This window comes from Camelus ferus, chromosome 2, assembly GCF_009834535.1.
Source record: "Camelus ferus isolate YT-003-E chromosome 2, BCGSAC_Cfer_1.0, whole genome shotgun sequence".
In the NCBI taxonomy this organism is placed as follows: domain Eukaryota; kingdom Metazoa; phylum Chordata; class Mammalia; order Artiodactyla; family Camelidae; genus Camelus; species Camelus ferus.
Genome location: NC_045697.1, coordinates 19,017,569 through 19,041,561, shown reverse-complemented (window position 1 = coordinate 19,041,561; position 23,993 = coordinate 19,017,569). Strand labels below are relative to the sequence as shown.

Genomic DNA, 23,993 nt, shown 5'->3' with positions numbered 1-23,993 from the left:
TGTATTTTCCAACCGCTTCTCTGAAGACTGTATTCACCTTTTAACTCAAAGCTGGCTGCATCCTGGGGACACGTAGTCTATGCAGCCGTCTCAGGTGGATTATGTTTTCTCATTTACCCAAAGTGCTCCAGCGCCAGCCTTATGCCTCAATGACAATTTGAGTTTTATTCCCCCTTCTCTCTTGCAAACCTCTTCTGCTCCTTTGAGGCTCACACCATCTGACTACCCCACTCTTCTTCCTCCGTGTTATTGTCACTGACTAGTATCCTCTGGGACTTTCTTCCTCATTCTCAGTAAAACTAACTTGCGATTCAGTTTTCTTATCTCTTCCCCCATCATCCTTCTTGCTGATTTCAACATGCAGGCTGATGATTCACCCACTACCACGAGCTCCTGGTTTCTTGACGTACTCGTTCTCACTGATGTTTTCTTCTACTCCACCTCAGTGATCCACTATGCCTTAGATCTCTGCATCAACCAAAATGACACAATCTCCAAAATTTCAAACGCAAATATCTTATTCTGGCTACAAATATTACCCTTCCAAGGTACTTGCGGAAGTACCCTTTCTTCAAAAGTGCTTTTCCTTTTTTTGTTGTGACCTTCCATCCATTTTTCTTTATCCATATCTATCATCACCCCCTCCTTACCCTTCATTTCTTCTTTTTGAGCTCATATTCCATGATCCATCACTATGGCTTCATCCTGAACTTCCTTGCCCTATTGAACGAAGGGCGGCAGTCCAATAATTAGCACCTTTCTTCCTGCCGGAGCTCTGAGAACTTGAGACATAAAAATTAAAATCGACACAAATAAAAGCAGATGAAGACGATGTTCATCCACACCTCTACATTTAAAACAGATCAAGGACCTTCTGTAGCACAGGGGACTGTATTCAATACCCTGTAATAACATACAATGGAAAACAATCTGAAAAGAACATGTGTGTATGTATAACTGAATCACTTTGCTGTACACCTGAAACATTGTAAATCAACTATATTTCAGTAAAAAAAATTAAAAAAAAAAACTGATGTATCATCTTTCTTACTGATAAAGCTAATCCCACGGAATGTGACTTACTTTTTCAGCAAAGACAGGAGTTTCAAAACTGTGTCTTAGACTTACCCTCTCTCTGATGAACTGCAGTCACCCCTGTCACCCCACTTTCTCCCATACCACGGGACCCGGATTTTCTGAAGCTAGGACATAGAGGAACAGTGCGGAACATATGTTTGCTGTGGGCTGCTGGATCCCAAAAGAAAGATGAGAGAAAGGAGTTGGCTTTGCATGCCCACTCATTGCTCCCAACCTCCTTATCTGTCTGTCTGTCTATCTATTTTTTTTAGAGAGGAATAGTTTTCATCCAGGCCAAGGAGCCTTTACAAGTAAGTCAACCAAAAAATCAGGGATAGGGGGTGGGGATGACAGACATGTTAAGTCATGTACATTTTATTTCTAGTCCCTAAATTGTTAAGGCACCTCATTTCCAACTTAAAAAAATCACACAAAATGCCAACCTCATCAGTATAATTCACTCCTCTCACTAGCGGAGTCTCCCCACGTGGAAGGAGACCTTAAGACACGGCTACACACTTCCCCCGGCACCTCTCTTCCTCCGTGACACCTGCCTTATAAAAGCCCAACTTTCTGGTGTCTTTCTCCTGTCAGTACCAGGGCAGTAGAAGGTAGTCTTCAAAACACTTTCACGAATTTTATTTTATTTGGATATTATAAAAGCCACACGAGAGGAACTGGACAGGGAGAGTCACCTATTTTATAGGTAGGAGAACTGAGGCAACGTGAACTCACTGTCAGAGGTTCCAGGTGACGGGTAAACCCAAGTAATCTGAGAGGAGGTGGATTCGTTTCCTGTTGACACTGTAATGAATTACAACACACTTAGTGGCTTCAAACAATACACATTTATTATCTTACAGCTCTGGAGGTCAGAAGTCCTAAAATGAAGGTGTTGACAGAGCTGAGTTCCTTCCAGAGGCTCTAGGGGAGAATCCATTTCCTTGCTTTTTCCAGTTATTAGAGGCCACCTGCATTCCTTGGTGCATGACCCCTTCCTCCATTTTCCAGTGGCATAGCATCTTCAAATCCCTCTCTGGTTCTCACACTCCCACCTGCCTCCCTCTTTCCCTTATAAGGACCCTTGTCATTACACTGGGCCCACCTGATAATCCAGAAGACTAGCCCCAGCTCAGTTCCTTAATCTAATCACATAAGCAAAGTGCCTTTTCTCACGTACGGGAACGTTCACAGGACTCGGGGACTGGGACATGAAAATCTTTGGGGGATCATTATTTTTCCCACCATAGGAGGGATGGCACCATTACTTCAAAAAACAGGTGTTAGTATTCTATTTCCATAAGAAATAGTCTCACCACATTTGTTACTGTAAAAGCAAACGTACAAATACATATAAACAGTTGACGTAATACAAAACAACTGTGTAATTAACATAACAAAGACATTAGTAATACCCGAGGCCAACTGCTTGAAGTTGAAAGAATGATCTGAAACGGCCATTTGGATCATTGACAACATAAAGCTTGGTGAAGTTATCTTGACCGTGTATCAGTGGGTCTCCCCACCCCATCCTGAATGTCTCACTTCCTCTCACTGTTTTATCCCTAAACTGGCCAAACTAGTACACTGATCTATATTTAAAATATTGCACTTACTCAAGAAAGAAGTACGTTTAATTTAAAATGAGGTGAGCTGCAATGCTTGTATGTTCTATTGCAGGTTCTAGTCAGTGAATGAAGGAAAAAAAAGAAATAAAAGGCATGTAGATTTGAAAAAAATGAAAAATTGTCTTTATTTATAGATGACATATTATATATGTAGAAAATCCTAGGGCAGCTACAAAATGAGATACCAAAAGTAGTAAGTTTAGCAAGATCTCAGAATACAAGTTTAATGTAAAAAGGAACCAATTCTATTTCTATATACTAACAATTAAAAATTGAAATTAAAAATACTGTTTACAATAGCATAAAAAGTAAAATAATCAGGAATAATTTAACAAAATATGTGCAAGAATTCTACATGGAGAACTTCAAAATACAGCTGAGTGAAATTAAACAAGACCTAAAGAAACAGAGAGCTATTCCATATTCATGAATTGGTCTGAAATGATATTGAGACCCAATGTCGTTAAGATATCAACTGTCTCCAAACTTACCTATAGAGTTAATGCTATCTCAAAAATTTCAGCAGCTTTTTTTTGGGGGGGGGTACAAATGGAAAAGCTGATTCTAAGAGCTATTTTGAAAAGCAAAGAACTTAGAATAGCTGAAATAGTTCTGACACAGGTGAACAAAATGAGGGGACGTCTTCTACCTGATTTCAAGGTTTACTCTAAAGCTACAGAACTCAAGACAGTGTGGTATTGGAATAAGGACAGACATAAATCCATGGAATAGAACAGAGAGTCCAGAAATAAGCCCACAGATACATGATCAATTGATTTTATACAGAGGTGCTGACATAAAGGGGAAAGGGTAGATTTTTTAGCTGGAAATGATGTTGGAACGATTGTATATCCATATGCAAAAATGTGACCAATAACACTTCAATTTGTACCACACACAAAAGTTAACTAAAACAACAACAACAACAACAACAACAAACATAGGGCGAAAGGTAAGAGCTAAAACTATAAAGTTTCTAAAAGGAGAGGAAAAAAAATTTGTTTGTAACCTTGAGTTATACAAAAATTTCTTAGATAGGACAGACACACACACACAAAGAACCATTAAAAAAAGGCTAAATGATTCAACAAAATAAAAACTTTTGCTCTTTAAAGATAGTTAAGAAAATTAAAAGACGAGCCAGAGGCTGGGAGAAAAATTTTACAAACCAGAAATGTATCCAGAATAAATAATTCTTACAACTTCAAGTAATTGATTAAAAAGGGGAAGAAGACTTAGACACTTTACAAAAGAATATGTACAAATGGCAAATAAACATAAAAAGATGCTCTACATCATTCATAATTAGGGAAATGCAAATTAAACCACCTTTTGAATGACTAACATGGTAATACCAAATACTAGGATTTGGAGCAACTGGAACTCTTATTACATTGCTAATGGGAACGTAAAATGGAGAATAACTTCAGAAAAGAGTCTGGAGGTTTCTTAGATAGTTAAACTTGTGCTTACATATGACTCAGCAATTCTACCCCTGGGTATTTACCCAAAAGAAATAAAGATATACGTCCACATGAAGGCTTGTACACACGTTTATAGTAGCCATCCATAATACACCAAAATGTGAGAACAACATGGATGGCTGCTAACAATGATGGATAAACAAATTGCATGAAAGACTACTGAGTAATAAAAAGGAATGGAAAATGAATCGCACAAAACCATGGCTGAATCTCAGATTATGCTAAGCAAAAGAAATCAGACACAAAAGGGTACATATATGATTCCATTTACACGAAACTCTAGAATAAAGACCAATCAAATGTTTAGGGACACAGCAGATCAATGGCTGTTCGGAGTGAATGTGTATATGGAAGATCAGATGGGAAGAGGCATAAAGAGAATTGTTTCAGGCGATGGAAATGTTCAACACCTCGACTGTGGTGGTGGTGACGTGGGTGTCTACATTTGTCAAACTTTATAGAACAGTATAATTAAAATGTACACATTTTATTGTATATAAATTATACCTTAATAAAGTTGATTTAAATGAAAAAAATTGAGTGAACTGAAGCATTTACATTTTTTTCTGTCAAAATATTCTTATTTTTGGACTTCCACAAATCAACCTAGTGGGTGAAATAACTGGGTGACACTGAACGAGTAAGTTATTACTCCAAACCTAGCAAGTTTCCTCATCAGTAAAATGAGTGAATTAGATTAGCTGACTTCATTCATTCATTCACTAAGTGTTTACTAAAGCCCATTAAGGGGCAAGCACTATGCCAGGTTCTAGAGATAGAAAGCTGAAAAGTGAAACCATCTTTGCCTGAAGGAATCAGTGCAGTGGAAGAGAGAGACAAGCTAGCACATGGTTATGATACTGCTTAGGTCCATTTAGGGATGAGAAGAATTCAGAAGAGAAGCAGTCTTCCCTGGTCATGCAACACCTGAGTTGGGTTTTGAGGTACAAATAAGAGTTAGGTAAAGAGGGAAGAGAAGGCGTTCTAAGCAGAGGGTGCTATATGGGCAAAGGGACAAAGGAGAGAGAGACACACCGTGTGTTTCAGGTACTGCAGGTAGCTTAGTAGGTCTGGAACATGGACATTGTCCTTTTGAGGTCATGGTGTGTCTTGACTGAAAAGAAGTTTACAAAGATTCCCCTAGTGTAACCAGTGTGTAGATAGGGGTCCTGTGCCAAATAATGATACCCATGTTGTAGAGGATTACCTAAATGGGAAAATAACTGTGTCTTCAATGAGGATCCTTTCTGTTGCAAAGAGAATCTTTGGCTCATGTAGCAGAGTAAACAGTCCAGACAGAGACTGCGGGGGGGGGGGGGGCGTGAGGGTCAGCAAGGTCGACAGAGCAGCTTCCTGCTCCTTCCGTCCCTAGGCTGCGGCAGCGCCAGACACTATATCCATCCTCCCTGAAAGATTAAATCAAAGCCTCAGAACCAACTTTCATTGATTTTGCACAGTCTTAGATTTTGTGCCGATCCTGAAGCAATCCCTGTGGCCAGAGGGATGGTACTTAACGACCACTTGGCCGGGACCCAGAGGTCCTGGAGATGGGAGTCAGCCTCATCTGAAGCACAAGCAGACGGCGGTCGATCTCCAAGGAAAAATTAGAGTCTTTGTAGAAGAAGGGAGACTACAGATGCTGACAAGGAATTATGTTGTAAGAAAAACAGATTCCAACAATTTTTAGAACAAGTCAGGGGGTACAAACACACATGGACAAATTTCCTCTTTCATCTTCCATGCCTACTGACTTCAGAATAAAGTGATGTGAGACTTAACACGTGTACAAAAAAACTATCACTCAATATTCTAAGCACCATATTAGTAAATGAATGGTTTTATGAGAAAAAGAGTAGAGTGTAATTCTAACTTATAGGCTCTGGGTACCTTCACGATAGAGGAGAGATTTTTAGTGGGGCCTTGAACAGTGGAGGTCTTTCTGGAAGAGACAAAGTACATGGCCACAGCTGGTGGAGGACCAGCACGTAATCTGGTCAGGCTGCAGTGAAGCGGGATGGTGACCAGGGTGGGAGCACAGGAACGGGAAGGTCAAGCTGTGGAGAATTTCCCCCCACTATGCTACAGAGCCTGGACTTTCCCCTTGAAGCAATGCGGTAGTGTTTACTTTTTAAGCATGTAAGTGACACGGCGGAACCTGTATTTAGAGAGTGCAGGAGCAGATTAGACACTTTCTGAGATAAGAACGGAGATAAGTGTTGGGGAATAAAGCCAAGTTGTGAGCTGGAAGCCGAGGGAGTTCAAGCCTAATGGTCTCTAGTTTCTCTATGAAACAGGCAGAGAGAGCACGTGCTGCGTGTAAGGGGGTGCATGCCATTCAGACAGGCTGGAAACTACAATTAGCCCTGAATGCTGCATTACCAAAATATTCTGATCAAAGAGATTGTTCAATAAACTTTCATAATATAAGACTGTACATACCACATTATTGAACTGATAATCAGGAAAACCAAATATAATTGGTCTATTAGGCCATCTCATCTTCGGTGAGAATGCCTCAGGCAGAATACTTAAGTAATTATCACTGGTGACTCAGATCCCTGTGATCACGGGCAGAGCCTAGGCCGGTGCGTCAGGGGTTGGTGGGAGAGGGTTTGGGAGGACGCTGCAGGAAGGAGGCCAGTAGTGTGTGGAGTGCAGCTGGAGACGGAGTGGGTGAGGCAACCTGAGTGCCCCTCATGCAGTATTTTCATAAGCAGCCAAGAGCAGCCCGTGGCTCAGACGGGGTTTGTGACCGCAGCAAAATGCCTGGCAGCCTCCCAGGTTTGGTTTTGGGATTCAGATTCAGGACTACTGGCTGGAGCCACCTGTTCCAAATGAAAGGATCTGTATGCCATGGTCCATTCATTTTTTAAAGATATGGATAAAGCCTCAAATCTACAAATAAAGTCATACAAAAGCTAAGGAAGTTGGGCATTCTTCACAAATTATCTTCTACCACTTGACCTTAAAATGTCATATTTAAAATTGATTACTGACAACCTCTTATATTTGCTTGGTGCTTTGTAGTTAAAAAAAAATCACTTTCAAACATATTTTTTCATTTGGTCTTACTCAACCCTTTAAGGTAAACAGAGCAAATACAAAAAGTTCCTGCTGCCTGTCCGCTTCCTGCCCCTCCTACCCTCCTGCACCCAACTTACAGGCACGAGAGATTAAATTATCTAGGGACTTAGAGCTAGGATAAGAACCCTCCAGTCTAATGTCTTCTGCTAGACTACTACATTAACACTTTTTAAAAAGCTTATGGATATTCTCCTAAAGAAAAAAGCCAAAGATGGGTGTATCTGTATACATTTGACCCCAATCATCCAAAACTCTCTCTCTTCCTAACAGGGAAGAGAGGGAGACAGCAGTCAGGCATGTGCGCATCCTTGTGACGAACGTGCATTGGTACACACAGAGCGGCAAAGAGTATGATTATAACTGTACCACCTGCAAAAGCAGTGAAGTGGGGTTTATTAAGAATCACTCACTGAATAAATGATTATTTAGACCTCAACAAGTCAACAAGTACCTGATGGATAAAAGCATATCATTTAGGTTTTCAAGTTAATAACTAGCAGTTATATCAAATTCCACCAGGCTTGCAGTCTTGTGCTAAACCTCATACATTTCCTAACATATACTCTCTTAATAAAAGACTCAGGAAATACATTTGGATAAAACTTAGTACAATTCTAGGCATTCAGTAAGACTATTAATCTACTGATTCAGAGTTTTGTTGAAATGATCAGCATCTCGAATTTGAGTTTAAAATTGAAAGACAATGATTTTTAGGCTTTTTTTCCCCTCACATTCTATTATTCTGTATTACAGAAACGCTAGGTCTTTAAGTAGAGATATAAAATAAGACCCTTCACTTACAATAAGGACCAAAATGAGACTGATGTCTTGCAGAATAGAATGTCTTCACTTCTAGAGTGAATGTATAGTACCTACTTCTGGCCTCTCTACGCTGCTCTGTCCTAGAGGTAAATCTTGTTAAACCATGCTTCAGTTAAAGCGGATGTGGTTCTGATTTTTCATTCCCTTCACGGAATCCTTGGGTGTCTTCTTTGTATACTTCCCAAGTAACGGTATCTGTCAACCTCAGCCCCGTCAAGGCTTCTAACCAAGAGATGGAAGGTTGCGAAGTTTGAAGGGATCACTCTGTAATTTCCTTTTTTCCAGAAATCATGACTGAAATATTGTCAGCTGGAGATGACTGTATTTGGCCTTCCCCAACAGAGATCTTTGAGGGAGAAATAAGGTGGGAGGGATCTAGAAGATCTCTGATGAGAGAAAGGTTGTTAAAAACACCAAAGTACATTTGAATTCCTATTTAAAAGCATTATCTTTTTCAAGTCTTCCCACATCCTACCCCACCCCTGGCTCTGAGTGAAGAGCAATTTATAAGACAAAATGATTCATTATCTAGAGACAAATTTACAAACTGACATAAGAGAATTGTCCCAGAGGCTACATTACCTCTTCAAGTTTATTACAGTATCTTTAGTTCTTATTGCATATATTGTTACATGCCTTTCACATCCCAGGATTATCTAGAGTGTGCTCAGTTTAGCAGAGTTAAGTCTATTGCTTCTGTCTTGAAATTCAGCAGCATGCAGTGCATTCATTACGTGGTGTGCAGAGCTATTGTTTCAAAAAGTGAAAAACTACTTAGGTTTAACTGAGGAGGGAACATGATCTTTATTGGCTTATATGCAAAGTTTAATTTTGGTTTTATGCAGAGTTTGCATAGTTCATGATTACTTTCTAATGAAAAACTAGATGTGTTGTCAGTGACCTTGGAGAAGATCAGGTGACAGTAGCAAATAGAAAAATCTGAAGAAGAGGCATAACTTTTAAAGTAGAAAGGTCAGCAAGAACTGCCTGAAACAAACAAACAAAAAGGAATCATTAATATGGGTGTTCTGGTCAACAAAGCGAAGCCTATGAGATAAGGTACAATGGAAACGCCCTTACAATGCAGTTCTGACATCAACACGCTCTAAGTCCTTCAGATTTGTCCCAAATCTCTGTACTGAAGCTACAACCTTCCTTCTCTTTTCTGAATATCTTAATGCTAGAACGTGTGTAAAACGCTCAAATGTGTGGTAGAAAATAACCTGGACTCTAGCCCTGAGCCTTCTTCAAATACACAAGGTAGCATGAGTTTCTAAGAGGTCTAACATTTCAACTTGCTTCTATAAATAAACGTACATTATGAATCCTGTCCTGTTATACTAGTGTAAGGAGTAACTGACTTTGGGAAATCATTTTGAGATGAAACTAATGTTTATTCAGTTGCAAGATGCATAAACATCCTCTTCCCTTTAAACAAGAATGTAGGCAGCTATTTTAAGGATAAAATTTACACTTCTATGAGCGATAACAAAGAGAGGAATATTGTAAGCCACTATTTAATTGAATCATGTTTCAGGTATAAGTTATACTCTTGAAAAGAAATCAGCTTTAAATAATTAACTCACAACTAAAAATAACCACAAAGCCCCTATATCTTTACTATATCATCCAAATATATGCTCTTTAATTCCTTTAACTAGTTTGTCTTTGCTCTATGAGCATAACACGCGGATGTGAACAATTACAACAACACGCAACATAAACCCCAATAGCTTCTATTAAAATTACTAGGCCTCTTGTTTCCCATAATGATTATAGTAGTTTCCTATAATAATCTGTTTATGACTTCTTCTCAAGAGCATTGTTTTCAAGTAATTATGGATTTTGAATACTTAATATTACTTAGCTCGAAACTTAGAGGTTTTGCCCAAGTTAAACAAACTAGGCTACGAGTGCTGTGTGTCCTGTGTGTCTGGGACCGAAGTGCCCACGCCTGGCGGTCTCTCAGGAGCTATTTCCATCCCATCTGAGTGAAACTTATCCTTACTTCAGCTGCAGCCAGTGATGTCACCTCCATCAGGTTCACTGCTCGGAAAGCAAACACAGCAGCTGCCAGGACTGGAAAAGAATGCACACTATTTCAACTGCTCGCCTGCTGAGCAGACAGACAAATTTACTGCTATGCCCACAACCCACTGTGAGACCTCAGACGTAACTGCAGGCCTGCCTTCTGTGTTAAGGTCTTATGATGAATGGAAATTGTCTCCTCTGGAGAATGGCATCCAATGGCATCGTTTTGGGAAAAAGAGAAATTGAGTGGTCTTAAAAAAAGTCATTTTATAACTTGTTTCCTTCATACCTAAAACTTCAATTGTAACAATTTTTCATTTGTTTTTTTTTTTTTGTCTTTTTTTTTTTTTTTTTTTAGTGGGGTAATTAGGTTTATTTATTTATTTTGACAGAGGTACTGAGGATTGAACCTAGGACGTCGTGCATGCTAAGCACATGCTCTACTCCTGAACTATATTCTCCCCTTCAATTGTGAGTTTTTAAAAGGCATGAAGATCTAACGACTGTCATATAAATGAAGGTTTCTTTGGATGCAGGTGTTTCTTACTGATGCAATGGAGAGGCTTCTGAGAAGTTATATGCAGATTGAATTTTTAAAAATATCAGATGATGTTTCATGTGTAGCAAGGAGGTATCCTGATAAAAAATGTGGCAATAAAGTCTTTCCTTAAAACTATTTTTATAATATTTTGTAATATTTATATTTTTGTACTCAGCACTGATTTTCTTAGAGTGTCATAAATGGCTGTGTGAGTGGGGTGGGCTGCTGTGGGACTGATCCTGACATTTACATTAATGTTGGCTACAGGAAAAAGAAGTTGAAACTTTGAAAACCAACCAACCAACCATTATAGAACATCCTGAAGCTCAACAATATATATCGAGTAGAAAACTGAATTTGGATTTTTGTTCCCATTAATCATATGCATATGAAAAGAGTAATGCTGACATGCAGTACATTTTATTATCTAATCTACCATAAAACCTCATGGAAGGGGAAGAGTCACCATGAACAACGGAAGGACCCATGTAACAGGTTGAGGCAACTCTGATAAGGAGATGGTACTCTGTCGTCATGATGTGACTTCTCCCCACTTTTCCCATCACCAGGGGTGGAAGTACAGTCCCTACCCAACAAATCCATGGAGTTTAGGAAATGAATGGTAAGGAATCTTTAAAATTATTTGGAAGACTGGTTTCTAAGTATACTGCATAGCTAATGCAAATTTTTAAAAATATTTTTTCTCTATGGGAACAATAATAACGATAATAGCAGTTAATTCTTGTATCAACTCTATGAGTTAAGTACTAATGTTACCCCATTTTACTAATGTGGAAACGGAGGTGCTGTGAGTCTGGACGACACATCTGGAGTCACGCAAGTTGAATACAGCACAGTGAACACTCATCTCTGACGCCAGAGCCCAAGCATTCAACCACCATGTGATGACATTGCTGAGACAGAAGGTAAGCAGGAATGACTCATCCCTGACACGGAACTCTGCTGCTTTCCTAAGAATCACCTTCTTTTCTGTCCCTCAGGATGGTTTTCCAGAGTGGCCTGAAGGATGGTGCCATGCTGGTCCTGGGCTCTGGACCACGAGGTAGGTGGTAGTGCCTGATGAGCAGAAGTCAGGATCAAGGCCTCTTAGCTTCCCCAGACAGGGGCCGAGTGCAGCCAGTGACTGGGAAGCACAGGCACTTTTCGAGGGGACAATAGATTTTTGGACAGTTTGGCCAAATAAAAAAATAAATAAATAAATTAGGGCTTGTTAGAGAGAAAAACTCTAGGGGAAAATAGGTGGTAATGGTAAAACAAAATTTAAACAGCCAAATTAGTAGGGATTATCTAATATGTAACAAGGGATATAAGAGATCTGGGACAAAGAATTAACCCTTTAATTGAAATAGAGAAAATTTAAGTACTTTAAAGTCACTGAGCTTCCATTTTTACAAGAGTATCAAAGAAAACCAGGTCTGTGGACCAGCAACTTTATGGTTTTCTAACATCTGGAATCATATTTGACAATGGAGACATTTTAGAAGCTAATGTGATCACCATTTCCTTTTTTTGTGTATAATTTAACGGAGTTGGTGAAAGCCTGACAGCATGGTCAAATTTTCTGCTGTAGCAGGAAAGAGTTTTACATGGCGGGAAATTGTTTTTCCAAAGGTAGATAAGAGGGGGAGAAAAGAGCAGTTCACTAATTAGCTTCAGCACCCAAAATGCTTATGTGCTCATAACCTTTATTTATCTTGGTGTCACATCACAGAGCTTCCTTTCCGTCTGCTTCATGTTTGGTTTGCCCAGCCCTTCCGCAGACCAAGTTTATTTGCCAAGGAGAAAAGGTCTATACTTTGGGATATTTTCAATTGAAATCATGCTTCATATGAAATATAGAAACTCAAATATTTATCTTGGTCTTTTAACCTGTTCTTGTTACGTTAATTCTAAGAAACTCTAGCATGAACGTTAAGACACCTGTGCTTTATACTGCTCTTCAAAAGCCCCCAATTAATTCACAATTCAAACCAGTGATATTTACTAAAATATTTCTAAAGACCATATAGACTCACTTGAGCAAAAAAGGTAGCCCTAAAATATTCAGAACAGAAAATGCATAAGATAATCAAACCTGATTTGTATACACATCTACTTCTAGTTACCTACCCTCTGGCTCTTGATCGGAATTCCATGGTAGGGAAGTGCCCATCAGTCTAATTCCATTTCTAGATGTTCTACAATTCTTCCCTGTTGATTTTTTAAAAACACTCAGAGAAAGTGAATGGATGCAAGTGTGGACTGCACGTCTACCTGTTCATCAGTAACTTTTTTAAATGTATTAAGTTCAGAGCAGAGTACCTGGCTTAGAGCAAATGCAGCAATCACCACTCCCTTATTTCTCTCTTACTTCAGCTTGCTGAGGGCTGCTAAGTTACCGAATGGGAGAATTTAAATTGGAACAGGCTTTGAAGGTCTTTCAATTCAACATTTCTTTCATGACAGAAAACCTCTTAATCCTTCAGGTGACAGTTAAAAAGCCCATTCTGCTTTTGGAAAGTCCTAATCGTTAGAAAGTACTTTCTTATTCTGAACCCATTTCTTTAATATTCTCTAATGTCTTTCTGAAATGATACAAAAAGCTACATGCAATACTCTTTAAAATTTACAACCTACCTCGAAGAGAGTTATTTGGTGGAAAATCTAAAATCCTGTCACCTGAGAAATGGTAGCAAAAAAACAAGACTACTTAGCCCGGAAAATAGAAGACTTCAGGGAAAAGAGGAGCTAAGAGGTAGAAAAAACATGATGGTGACCCTGGTGTAACGGCAGTACATTGTAACAAGTTATATTACTCAGAAATGAAAGCGGCTACTTGGTAAGACAGAGATTACCCAACACTGAACGTTCAGACAGAGGCTGATAAGGACTGCCTGTCAGAACCATTTAAAAGAATTTGTACTGATGATCTCTAGGAGTCCTTCCATCTCTAGATCGTATGGTTCACTGCCATTCAGCCAAAAAAGATCAGGACAGACCATTTCTTCCTGACTCATGTTTGTAAGGGCTTTAAAAACAACTGAGACAGAAGGATACTGGGAGTTGTCATCTGAGTACACCAGGGGCAACGTTTATCTTTATGGCACTTTGTTATTACCCTAATTTTCCTTTTCAAAATGCCACCTAATTACTCTAGACCTCTTAGCATTCAAAAGTATATTAATATGATACCTAGAGAATCTTCTGCAAGAAAAGGATCTTCAATTAAGCATTATTTCCAAGTGGCCCAAAGAGGGGTCTTTACAACGCACTTGTTCTTTACGTTGGGTAAAGAAACAAAGGTTCACACATGTTGCATAATTTGCTCAATATCACACAACTGGAGAAGGTTGGAACCAGCACTCTGCCAACTTTTCCACCCTCCATCCATGTGAAAACCTTGTAATACTTATTTTGAATTTCCTGATGATCCTAATGATAAAAATATTGAGTCTATTTTGCATAAGAGAAGCCAGATAATATAATAAGAAATCTGTGCTCTATGCATTATCAAACAGTCGCTTGTGTGTGTATCTGTTGCAAGAACTGCTTAATTATTAAATAAAAGATGGATTTGTGGATTCCTGAAAAAAATATTTCTTTTTGGCTTAAAAGACTACCTATCAGGGAAAACAGCCACCAGGCCAGGAGTCAGAGGCTGTTAGCAAAAAGGAAAAGGTTTTGAATTCAGCATAAACTGAAGTCCAGAAGAGCTGAGGTTTCAGCTACACAGGGAGGCTCAGTGTGAGTCTGGATTTTAGGCAGCAGTTGCGAAGGGGCACAGAACAGAACGCTAAGAGCGTCAGAGGAGTCAGGAGAAGAGTGGGAGTGTGCTACACGGCTGCACAAACCTGGCGGATGCTGAGACCGTAAGCCTGGGCTGAACTAAAAGCAGGGGAGGGATAATGGACTTTCCTGGAAGTCCAGAAAGACTAGGAGTGGACTGGTGTTGGGCAGTTACATAGGCAGTGCTTAACTTCTAAGGCAGACAAATCTATTAAATGTTCGTGAGTTAGAAACAACAGACAACTGTAGGGTCACACTCCAATTACGGATGGTGAATGTTAGAAAGGAAAGGGGCTTTACCCTAGAAACAGCATGTGATTTACAAACAAGCACTTACTCTTACCAGCAAGAATTTCCAGAGTGTTGTACCCTAGGATTCTATCCCACAAAAGCAAGAGTTGATCTGTAGCTAAGTATCCAGAGAAAGCTCGAACCATCCATTTAAATGATATGCGAAGTCTGTAAGCAAAGAAAAAAGAAAAGAAGTTTTACCAGGGGAATTTTTTCTCAACAAAAAGCAGTATCAGAAGAACATAACCAGTTCTATTATTAAGGTAACTCCTTTGTGGGTCTTAAAAATCACCTGAACATTTAAAACTCAAGCACTCTATTAAGAGCAGTAAAAGTGCAATAGTGAGAAACCATGAGTCCTCAAATTAGTGATCTCAAAGTATTAAAGAGAAAGAATTACATTGCTGGGCCCTACTTTATGTATGAGTTGATCCTTTAGGACACTCGCTACTACATTCTGTCTTTCAGGGTGTGTACTAATTAGCTATCAATGAGGTGGTCTTAAGAGTCTTAACAGTTCGAGGCAAACCATTTGAATTTTTATTCAAAATACCTGAAAGAGAGCTTGATAGCTGCATATTTTTACAATTCAATAAGTTATATTCCTACCTTTCACTCAAATAGCTACATAGGATAAAAAAATAAAACAATAGGTAGGAGTTTTTGATGACAAAGAAGAATAGTTTTAAAACTATAAGGGAATTTAGAAATAGATTTCTGATCTCAAACCTTTTGTTTGAAAAAGTAGGTTATCAGAACTCTAAAAGATCAACCAGAAAATTCAATTAAATTCTATTTTGTCCCCCCCAAAATCCTAAGAAGTATGAGATCTCACTGTTTTTATAAGTAGGTAAATTTACAATAACAATTTATCTCTGGTAACAAGAAATAAACTCTTTAGCTTTGGTGCCTAAAGAGGTAAAATAGCCCCTCACATTTCTGTGCTATCTACTAGCAACTAAACATCACTTGACTGCCCTGAGAGGTACTAGAGGTACTAGCCAAACTCTTTGTTAAAATTGTTATCATGTTATATAGATAAATAACTATATATATCTATTATATAGATAAATAACGAGATCCAGAGGTTGCCTTTGTTGGTGTCAAATTAATTCTCTTAAGACTGAGAAAGACCCCCAACTTTCAGAAATTCCTCAACACTAGATAACTATTGTTCTAATATAACAAGACACATGTAAGCAGTAGTACTGATAAGTCAAGCTTTTTGGTTGGTTTTAGAATATCTTTTTATAGACCCAAAGAAAGTTTTGGTCACTGGATATTTTAAATTTTGAAAATTCACTAACTTTCAAGTCTAAATTATTAACTTCAACTAGTTTCATTTTACTGGATCTCGCATAGTGTCTCACCACATGTCATGCCTCCCTGCTCCCTAGTATATGTAGCACAGAATTAGTTTCTTAGAAATAAAGTTTATTGAGGTATAATTTATGTATAGTAGAATTTGCTTTTATAATGCACAGTTCTGAGTTTTGTTAAGGACCAAATGGGAAGTTTAGAACTGGAAAATACAAAAACAACAAAACAATAACAACAACAAAAACCCTCACTGGATGGATCCAATAGCAAAATGAAAATAACCAATGACAGAGCCAGTGAATTTGAATATAAATCAACAGAAAGTATCCAGTCTGAACTACAGCGTAAAAAGGATTGAAAACAAAATGAACAGAGCTTCAGACACCCATGGGATAAGACCGAAAGTTTTAACATTTTTGTCACTGGAATCCAGAAGAAAAGGAGAGTGTGGTACAGAAAAAAATATTTGATGAAATAATGGTTGAAAATTTCCTAAATTTGGCAAAAGAAGTAAGCCTCAGATTCAAGAAGTTCAGCAACCCCCCAACAGGATAAACCCAAGAAATCCATGCCCAGATACATCATAACAAACTGCTGACAACTGAAGATCTTGTTAGCAGCCAGAGGAAAAATGATTGATATTATTTATTCCTGAAATGTTTGGTAGAATTTGCCCATGAAGCCCTCCAGGCCTGGAGTTTATATGAAAATAGAATGTGATTAATTACAGATGTGTATTAAAAACCCTGGGGCACTGTTATATGCTGAATGCTTTTATGCCCTCTCCCCCTAATTCATATGTTCAAACTAGATCCCCCGATGTGACGGTATTAGGAAAGTGGTGTGGCCTTTGGAAGTTAATTAGGATTAAAGCTATGAAGGTGGGTTCTCATGATTGGGATTAGTGAACTCATAAGTCATGAGAGGGCTTGTTTTCCCTCTCTGCTCTCCATCATGTGAGGATACAGTGAGAAGTCAGCAGTCTGCAACTTAGACGGTCCTCACTGGAACTCGACCATACTAGCAACCTGCTCTTAGACTTACAGTCTACAGAACTGTGAGAAATAAATCTCTGTTGTTTATAAGACATTCAATTTATAATAATTTGTTGTAGCAGACTGAACTAAGACAGGTATCTATCAAAAAATATTTATAAATAATAATCCAATACTGAAGATAAAAGGGACTAAAAAAATTCAACTCAAAAGTAGGCAGGAAAAGAGGGAAAAAAACAAAGAGCACATGGAACATACACAAAATGTCTATCAAGATAGAAAATAATGTTAATTGATATCACTGTAATTCAATAATCAATTACATTAAATGTAAATAGAATAAACACACTGATTAACATTGGAAGACCCATATTTTTGATAAGAAAGTCACCTAAAAGTAAAGACATTGATCAATATATTAAAAGTAAAAGGATAGAAAAGAATACTGTACACAAATCATAATAAAAAGAAAGCTTGAATGACTATATCAGAAATAGTAGATTTATTACTAGGAAAAGACATTACTTGATGATAAAAAGATCAATTCTCCTAAAAACAACTTCAAATACATGAAGAAAAAATATATATAGCAATGAAGGAAGAAACCGACAAATTCATAATTTTAAATGGAGACTCTAACAATTCTTTCTCAAGAATCAGTAGAAAAAGTAGATAGAAAATTAGCAAGTATATAGAAGTCTCGAACATTATCAACAAGTGTGACTTCATTATCACTTATATAACATCCTACTCAACACCAGCAGAATATGAATTCTTCTCAAGTATAGATGAAAGATTCACCAAGACAGATCATAGTCTGGGTCATAAAACAAACCGCAACTATTTAAAAGAACTGAAATCTTACGAAGCATGTTGTCTAACTGTAATGTAATTAAAACAGGAATCAATAACAGAAAGATATCATACCTTTTGAAATACTTGGAAATTAAACAACACCCTTCTATGTAACCTATGGTCAAAGAGGAAGTCATGAGAGAAATTAAGAAACATTTTGAACTGAATGAAAATGAAAACATAATGTATCAAAATTTGTCGAGTGGAGATAAAGCAGTGCCTTGTGGGCAATTTATAACATTATTGCTTATATTGGAAAAGAAGAAATGTGTCAAATTAATGATCAAAATTTCACCTTCAACAAGTAGAAAGATGAGCAAAATAAAATTAAAGCAAGAATACAGGAAGAAATAACAAACTGAAGTGCATAAATCAATGAAATTGAAAATAGAAAAACAGAAAATCAATGAAACCAAAAACTGATTCTTTCAAAGAAGAATAAAATTAATAAACCTCTAGCCAGAATAATCAAGAGAGACAAGATGCAAATACTAATCTCAGGAATGAGAGAGGTGATGTCACTCTGATTCTACAGATATTAGAAGGCTAATTAAGAATAATTAGGGAATATTAGGAATAACTTTATGTCTGTAAATACTATAACTTAGCTAAAATTCACAAAGTACTCAAGAAGAAAAAAATAACCTGAAGAGTCCTTATATCCTATTTAAAAAAATTAAATTCTAAATTAAAAACCTTCCAATAGCATCAGCTTTAATTCATGAAAACATTTTAATAATTGATTCCTAGCCTGACAACTGAATTTTTATATTTTCTCCTGCATAAGAATTTTAATTCATAAGTCACTGAAATAAATTTGTTCCTTTTAATGATTAAATTTATTCATTATATAAATAGTCTAAGAAAAAAAAATCAGGATTTTAGTTTCTAGCAATAAACTACATGTCTTCACCTAGTAAAGGAAAATAGTTACATTCAAATATTCATTTCACAATAGCAAAAAAAAAAAAAAAAAAAAAAGAGGTCAGTTTACCACAAGTTTAAGGAAGAAAAGACTTGTGTATAATATAAAATATCTCTGCCATAGTATTATATTTTATAATGTTAGTCATTAACAGAACCCTATTTTTTAATGGCTACAAAAGAAAGAGTGTCAGCTAGGTAATATCAAAGAATGATATAAGGTGTTATTTTATAAATGGCATTTTTGAGATCTAAGATGTCGGAAATTTGATGGTGCTTTACATAACGGAATATATATATATTTTCTTCAAATAACTCCATGAGGTAGGAATTCTCTTGATTTTAAAGATGAAGGAATTGAATTATCTTGATTTAAATCAAGAAAGAAACTGAAGCTTAGATAAATTAAATATCTTTCCCAGGATTATATAGTTTAGAGAATTTGAGTCTGGGTCTGTCTGTTAAATCCACCCATTCATCCATCCATCCATCCATTCATCCATCCATCTATCCATCCATCTGCTGTGGATTCAAGCGTGGAGAAGATAAATACTGAACTGTTCTATTTCCCGTTAATTCCTTTGTGGTTGCAAAGAGTTAATGTTCCTTTCAAATATGCTCTTATAGAGGAGAAAATTGTTACACAGAGAGGAAGACAGTAACAAAACATTGATAAATCATTAGGAAATTTCTGTTGCCTTAGACATTGTTAAAGAGAGAAGAGAATCAATAACAATGAAGTCCACAGACAACCTACATATTCACTGATAACTCAAACTGAGATAAATGAACAAATATGTAAGCTTTTGGAAGGAAAATCACAACTAGATAATTGACCTAGTTTCTTTTAATGAAAGACAGCAAACTTAAACCTATCTGGCTTTCATAAGTTGTTCTCTGATAAACTTAGCCTACATTGACTTAATTTTAGTATTGTCACATTTCTTAGGTAGTATTTGTTGCCACAAATCGTTACCTCAGTTTGGGCCAACGCCTTTCATTATGAATAGAAATTAATTCTTTTGCTGATTCTTGTACCAAGCGCAAAAATCCTAGCAAATAAGAATTTATTAGGATTTTGGTAAGTCTTCTAAGAATTTTTGGCACAATGTCGAGTTACAATTTACTACTTGATAATTATTGTTTTATTGGGGAAACTGTTAGTTTAATTTCTCTGAAAAATTACTGCATCTTTGATGATAAAAAAAAAAGCCTTCTGATATCAATTTATTCTTCAACTAGTAGAGAAAAATACTCACGGTTGAGCCCCAATTTCTCGTAGATGATAAAAGAGCTGGGGGAGATAAGTTTGAAGAAGAGTTTCAAACAGCAGACAGAGTGACACAATACCCTGGATACAATAATAAATCACAAGAGAAATGCATAATTTAGTATTTCAATATGAACTCTGCTGACAAATTATTTAAATGGAAATGAGAAAAAGATTATCAATGTAAATATTTTTTATTTTGTTTGAGCCAAAAATAGTAAATGCACTAGAGTTCCCTAACACTGTTCAAACGTAAGTTTTATCCCCCTTTGTGGATCCTCACTCTTAAAGACACGCTAGGGAGCCTCCTTTTTGACAACAGTAGGGCTCCCCACATAACCTGGCATGTAGCAATGTTTAGAGTTCAAGGAAAACACCATTTAACAGAAAACCTGCTACTTTGTAAGCCATGTATTCTCACTTAGGCCTAGCAAAATTAGTTTTTTCTGGAAGCATTCCAGTTTCCAGGTATTTCTCTGGTGCTACAGCCGCACCCTTACTTTCTCCCCCCACGTGTCCCTTCCCTTCCAGCTGCCTCACCCATCAGGGGAAATATTTCCTGCTTTTTTTCACTCTTTCATTGAAACACATCCCCAGGGAACGACTGACTGCTGAATGCTTGACATTTGCGTCAGGAAGTTATCAAACAAGAATGTTTGATTACTTACATAAGGATAACTTTTTTAACTGAAATCTACTTGTTTAAAAGGGCATTATTTGTAGAGTACAAGCAGATGGTTTTTTCAAGTGCATTTATTACTTGACAACTCTGAATGAAGTCTTTCTTGCAGCTCAGCATTCCTTAGGGTTGATCTCTGTAAGGAAGTTTTAATCCTCTTTTTGAGTTTCTAAAGAAGTAAGGCTGTCATGGTACCAAATAGTTCGGTCTGGCTGCAGGCCAGAAAAGGAGATGACCGCCTGGAAATCTTTATTTCACTGAATAAAGAAGGGCAGAGCAGGGCTGTCTCAATCAATTAGCTGAAAAAGGACACCTTCAGGTCAGCGTGGAGATAGAGAATGAATATTCCGAGTTGCTCAGTGGCAAGCTTCAGTCGTCTGCACAGGGGAACACTAGGGTATGTAATGGGCAGCCAGTTAAAATTTTTTTTTAAAACTCTGAAGTATAAACTACTACAGAATATGAGAGCAAGAAATCTGATGGCTAAGAATGAGTTATTTGATAAGAGAATTATTAATACACTTCTGGTTATTCTAGATTAAATGTTAATGTAAAATAGGCACTAAATCAAGTTATCTCAGAGAGAAGAAACCCAAGATGACTGCTGGTACTTCATTTGCTCATCTGTGACGTCCCTGGGTCTCTGTTATTTGCCAGCTTTCACTGGCAACGTCTGAGAGCAACACTGGAGACAGGAAGGTGGAACAGGAATACATAGGATTCAAATGAGGGGATAACGAACAGCTACTTAGTTTAGTAGTGGTGACAGTTTCTTCTTTTGGGAAACTTGGTAGCCCTGACATATTCTAATTTTTAATATTTCTTCTGGAGAGTCAGTCTGGTTACCAACAAGCAGACCAAAGCAGATTCAAAGACAGAAAAAGTGTAACTGATATAAACACTGTTTTAATGCAGGCTTCAGTGGGGGTGGCGGAAGGATACGATAAGGGACTAGCCAGAATAAAACAGATACAAATGTTCACCTCCCAGTATGCTTCTTGAATTTCATGTTAAGGCCAAGGAGCCATCTACTGAACAAACACAAAGAAAACATCTAGTTTGACAACTGATAATTAGCCAAATATGATACTGAAAAATAACTGACAAATAAATGTTTACTTTTCATTAACGAAGAAAGATGATGATGATGAAAACCATAACAACAACAGTAAAAATAGCAGCTATTTATTTACCGAACACCTGCCATGAGCCAGGTACTACCCAAGTGCTCTGTACACTTCTCCACAGCACTGCCGAAACTAATTATCAACCCCATTTCATAGATGAGGAAACCAGCATTCAAGGCAGGCAGGCATCTTTGTCAGAGAAAATAACACAGACTTTGCTATGTTTTTTCTTTCAACATATAAATGCAATTGATTTAGATGCTACTGATAAAGGAATGTTTCCTCTCTAATTATTACCAAAACTATTTAAATACCAATTTCTTCTTCTCGTTCATTTATTCTATAAGCAAAGTGTTGCTTGACATCACAAATTAAGATTTGTTTTTCTTAAGGAAAGAAAGAACCAGATTAAAGTCTAGTTTGATCCAATTTTTTATGAACTTACAGAAGGATGAGAAGAGATGGAATGAAGTCTGAAGAAAAAACGCACATACATCTCACGGAATATCTGATACAGTTTGGAAGGTTCATGGTATAGAAAACAAAGTGGTGCAACTGAAAGAACAAACAAATTAATTGATATTATTGCAGAACTATGAACATCTTAAAAATAAGCTCACAAAATGTGAAAGAAATATTATATAGTTATAATATTCATTTATAGCCAAGTTTAAAATCATATATATATATTTTTTATACTGAAAAGGGAATATATGCACATGTAAAACGTTGAGTCATTAAAAATTAGAAAGGAGTAAATTATAAACTATTATAATCTCAACAGAAGAATAAGAGTGACAAAATGGAATTATACAGTGATATTAAAAATTCAAAGTAACTTTTAAAAACCACATAATGCCAAATCTCTCTTTTTTTGTTAAGTGAAGTGATAAGAAATTGACAATCAGGCAGTTCATTTTTACTCTGTCCCACAAAGGATCTTTCAAATTTTCTTAAATTTTGGAAGTCAAGTAAGTAAAATATAAGATGATTTACGACTAGCTTTTAGAATGATGGTCCTCAACTAATTGAATTTGAAAATTAAAGTTTTGATCAACACTTTAGGTTATTGTTCTACACTGCCATGTCTCAAAATGTATCTAGACAGTTTTCATAGGCTCAAAATAAAACAGCTCTAAGAACTTATTTCTCTAATGAATTTGAATTGTTTTCTTTTGAACCCAGTTCACGGCAGCTCTAAGCACAGGTGGGTCAACTCAATCAGAAAGCTCATAGCTGAATGTCAGAAAGTCAGATTTTAAAATCAAATGGGAACCTGACAGTGTGATTATTTTGCACAGACAGATGCGGTTATGCTTTTTATATTTTCAAGACTCAATAATTTTAGGCAGCATAAATATACTTACAATGCAGATATATACAACTTTATTATCTAAATATTAATTTTAATAAAAGTGTCTTACTTATTGGGTAATTTCATCTGAGATACAAATCAGACAGGTAAGAAGGTTTTGGGCTCTACAGTCCGCAGGTGATGCCCCGAGGGCAGTGGGCATTAAGAAAGAAAACCAGTGAGCCAACTCAGCTCATTTCTCTTTGACAATGTGAAAGGAAAAAATGATTAAAAAAAAATTTAAATCTGACAAAACAGAAGTTCAATTATCTGGGATAAATTTTGGTGCACAGTATTACTGATGAATAAATCACCAAAAACTAGCATTACAACTGAGAAATTTCACTTTTTCTGAGGGGCAAAAGGTAGACAAACCAATTTTGGGGTAAATATCTAAATACATACAAAAATAACTCCTTCTATATATTATAGGAAAAAACTTTATATTATATATATATTTAAAAACTGACAGCTATACCTTTTCACTGCAAAACTAATTTTATTTTCAAAATAATTTACCACTTATCGAAATAGACCAAATTGAAGTATTCCATAAATTAAAAAAAAAAAACTCATGTTCTAATTGCAACAACCTAAGAAAAAGCAACGTGGCGCAAATACATAGTATTATCACAGATTCAAAGTGAAAGTTTGGAATTTATTTACTTTTTCTAATGACGCATATTTTTTCCTCCAACTTCTTAAGTGACTGATATGTAACAACT

The 23,993-nt window shown here is 36.8% G+C and overlaps 1 protein-coding gene across 8 annotated transcripts in view; it reads right to left on the bottom strand.

Annotated features, from left to right (window-relative positions):
- Positions 1-1,906: 1,906 nt before the first annotated feature.
- The window catches only part of TBC1D19 (TBC1 domain family member 19), a 138,044-nt gene continuing 115,957 nt past the window's right edge, over positions 1,907-23,993 (bottom strand). For 7 of the 8 annotated variants that reach the window (XM_032495330.1, XM_032495325.1, XM_032495314.1 and 4 more), the window contains 5 exons: positions 22,360-22,469; positions 20,098-20,189; positions 14,791-14,912; positions 10,104-10,174; positions 1,907-9,082 (listed from right to left, as the gene is read on the bottom strand). In XM_032495330.1, the coding sequence (XP_032351221.1) occupies positions 9,008-9,082; positions 10,104-10,174; positions 14,791-14,912; positions 20,098-20,189; positions 22,360-22,469 (470 nt within the window). In that variant the 3' untranslated portion in view covers positions 1,907-9,007. The remainder of the gene's footprint in view (positions 9,083-10,103; positions 10,175-14,790; positions 14,913-20,097; positions 20,190-22,359; positions 22,470-23,993) is intronic. The other variant, XM_006188220.3, reaches the window with a different exon arrangement.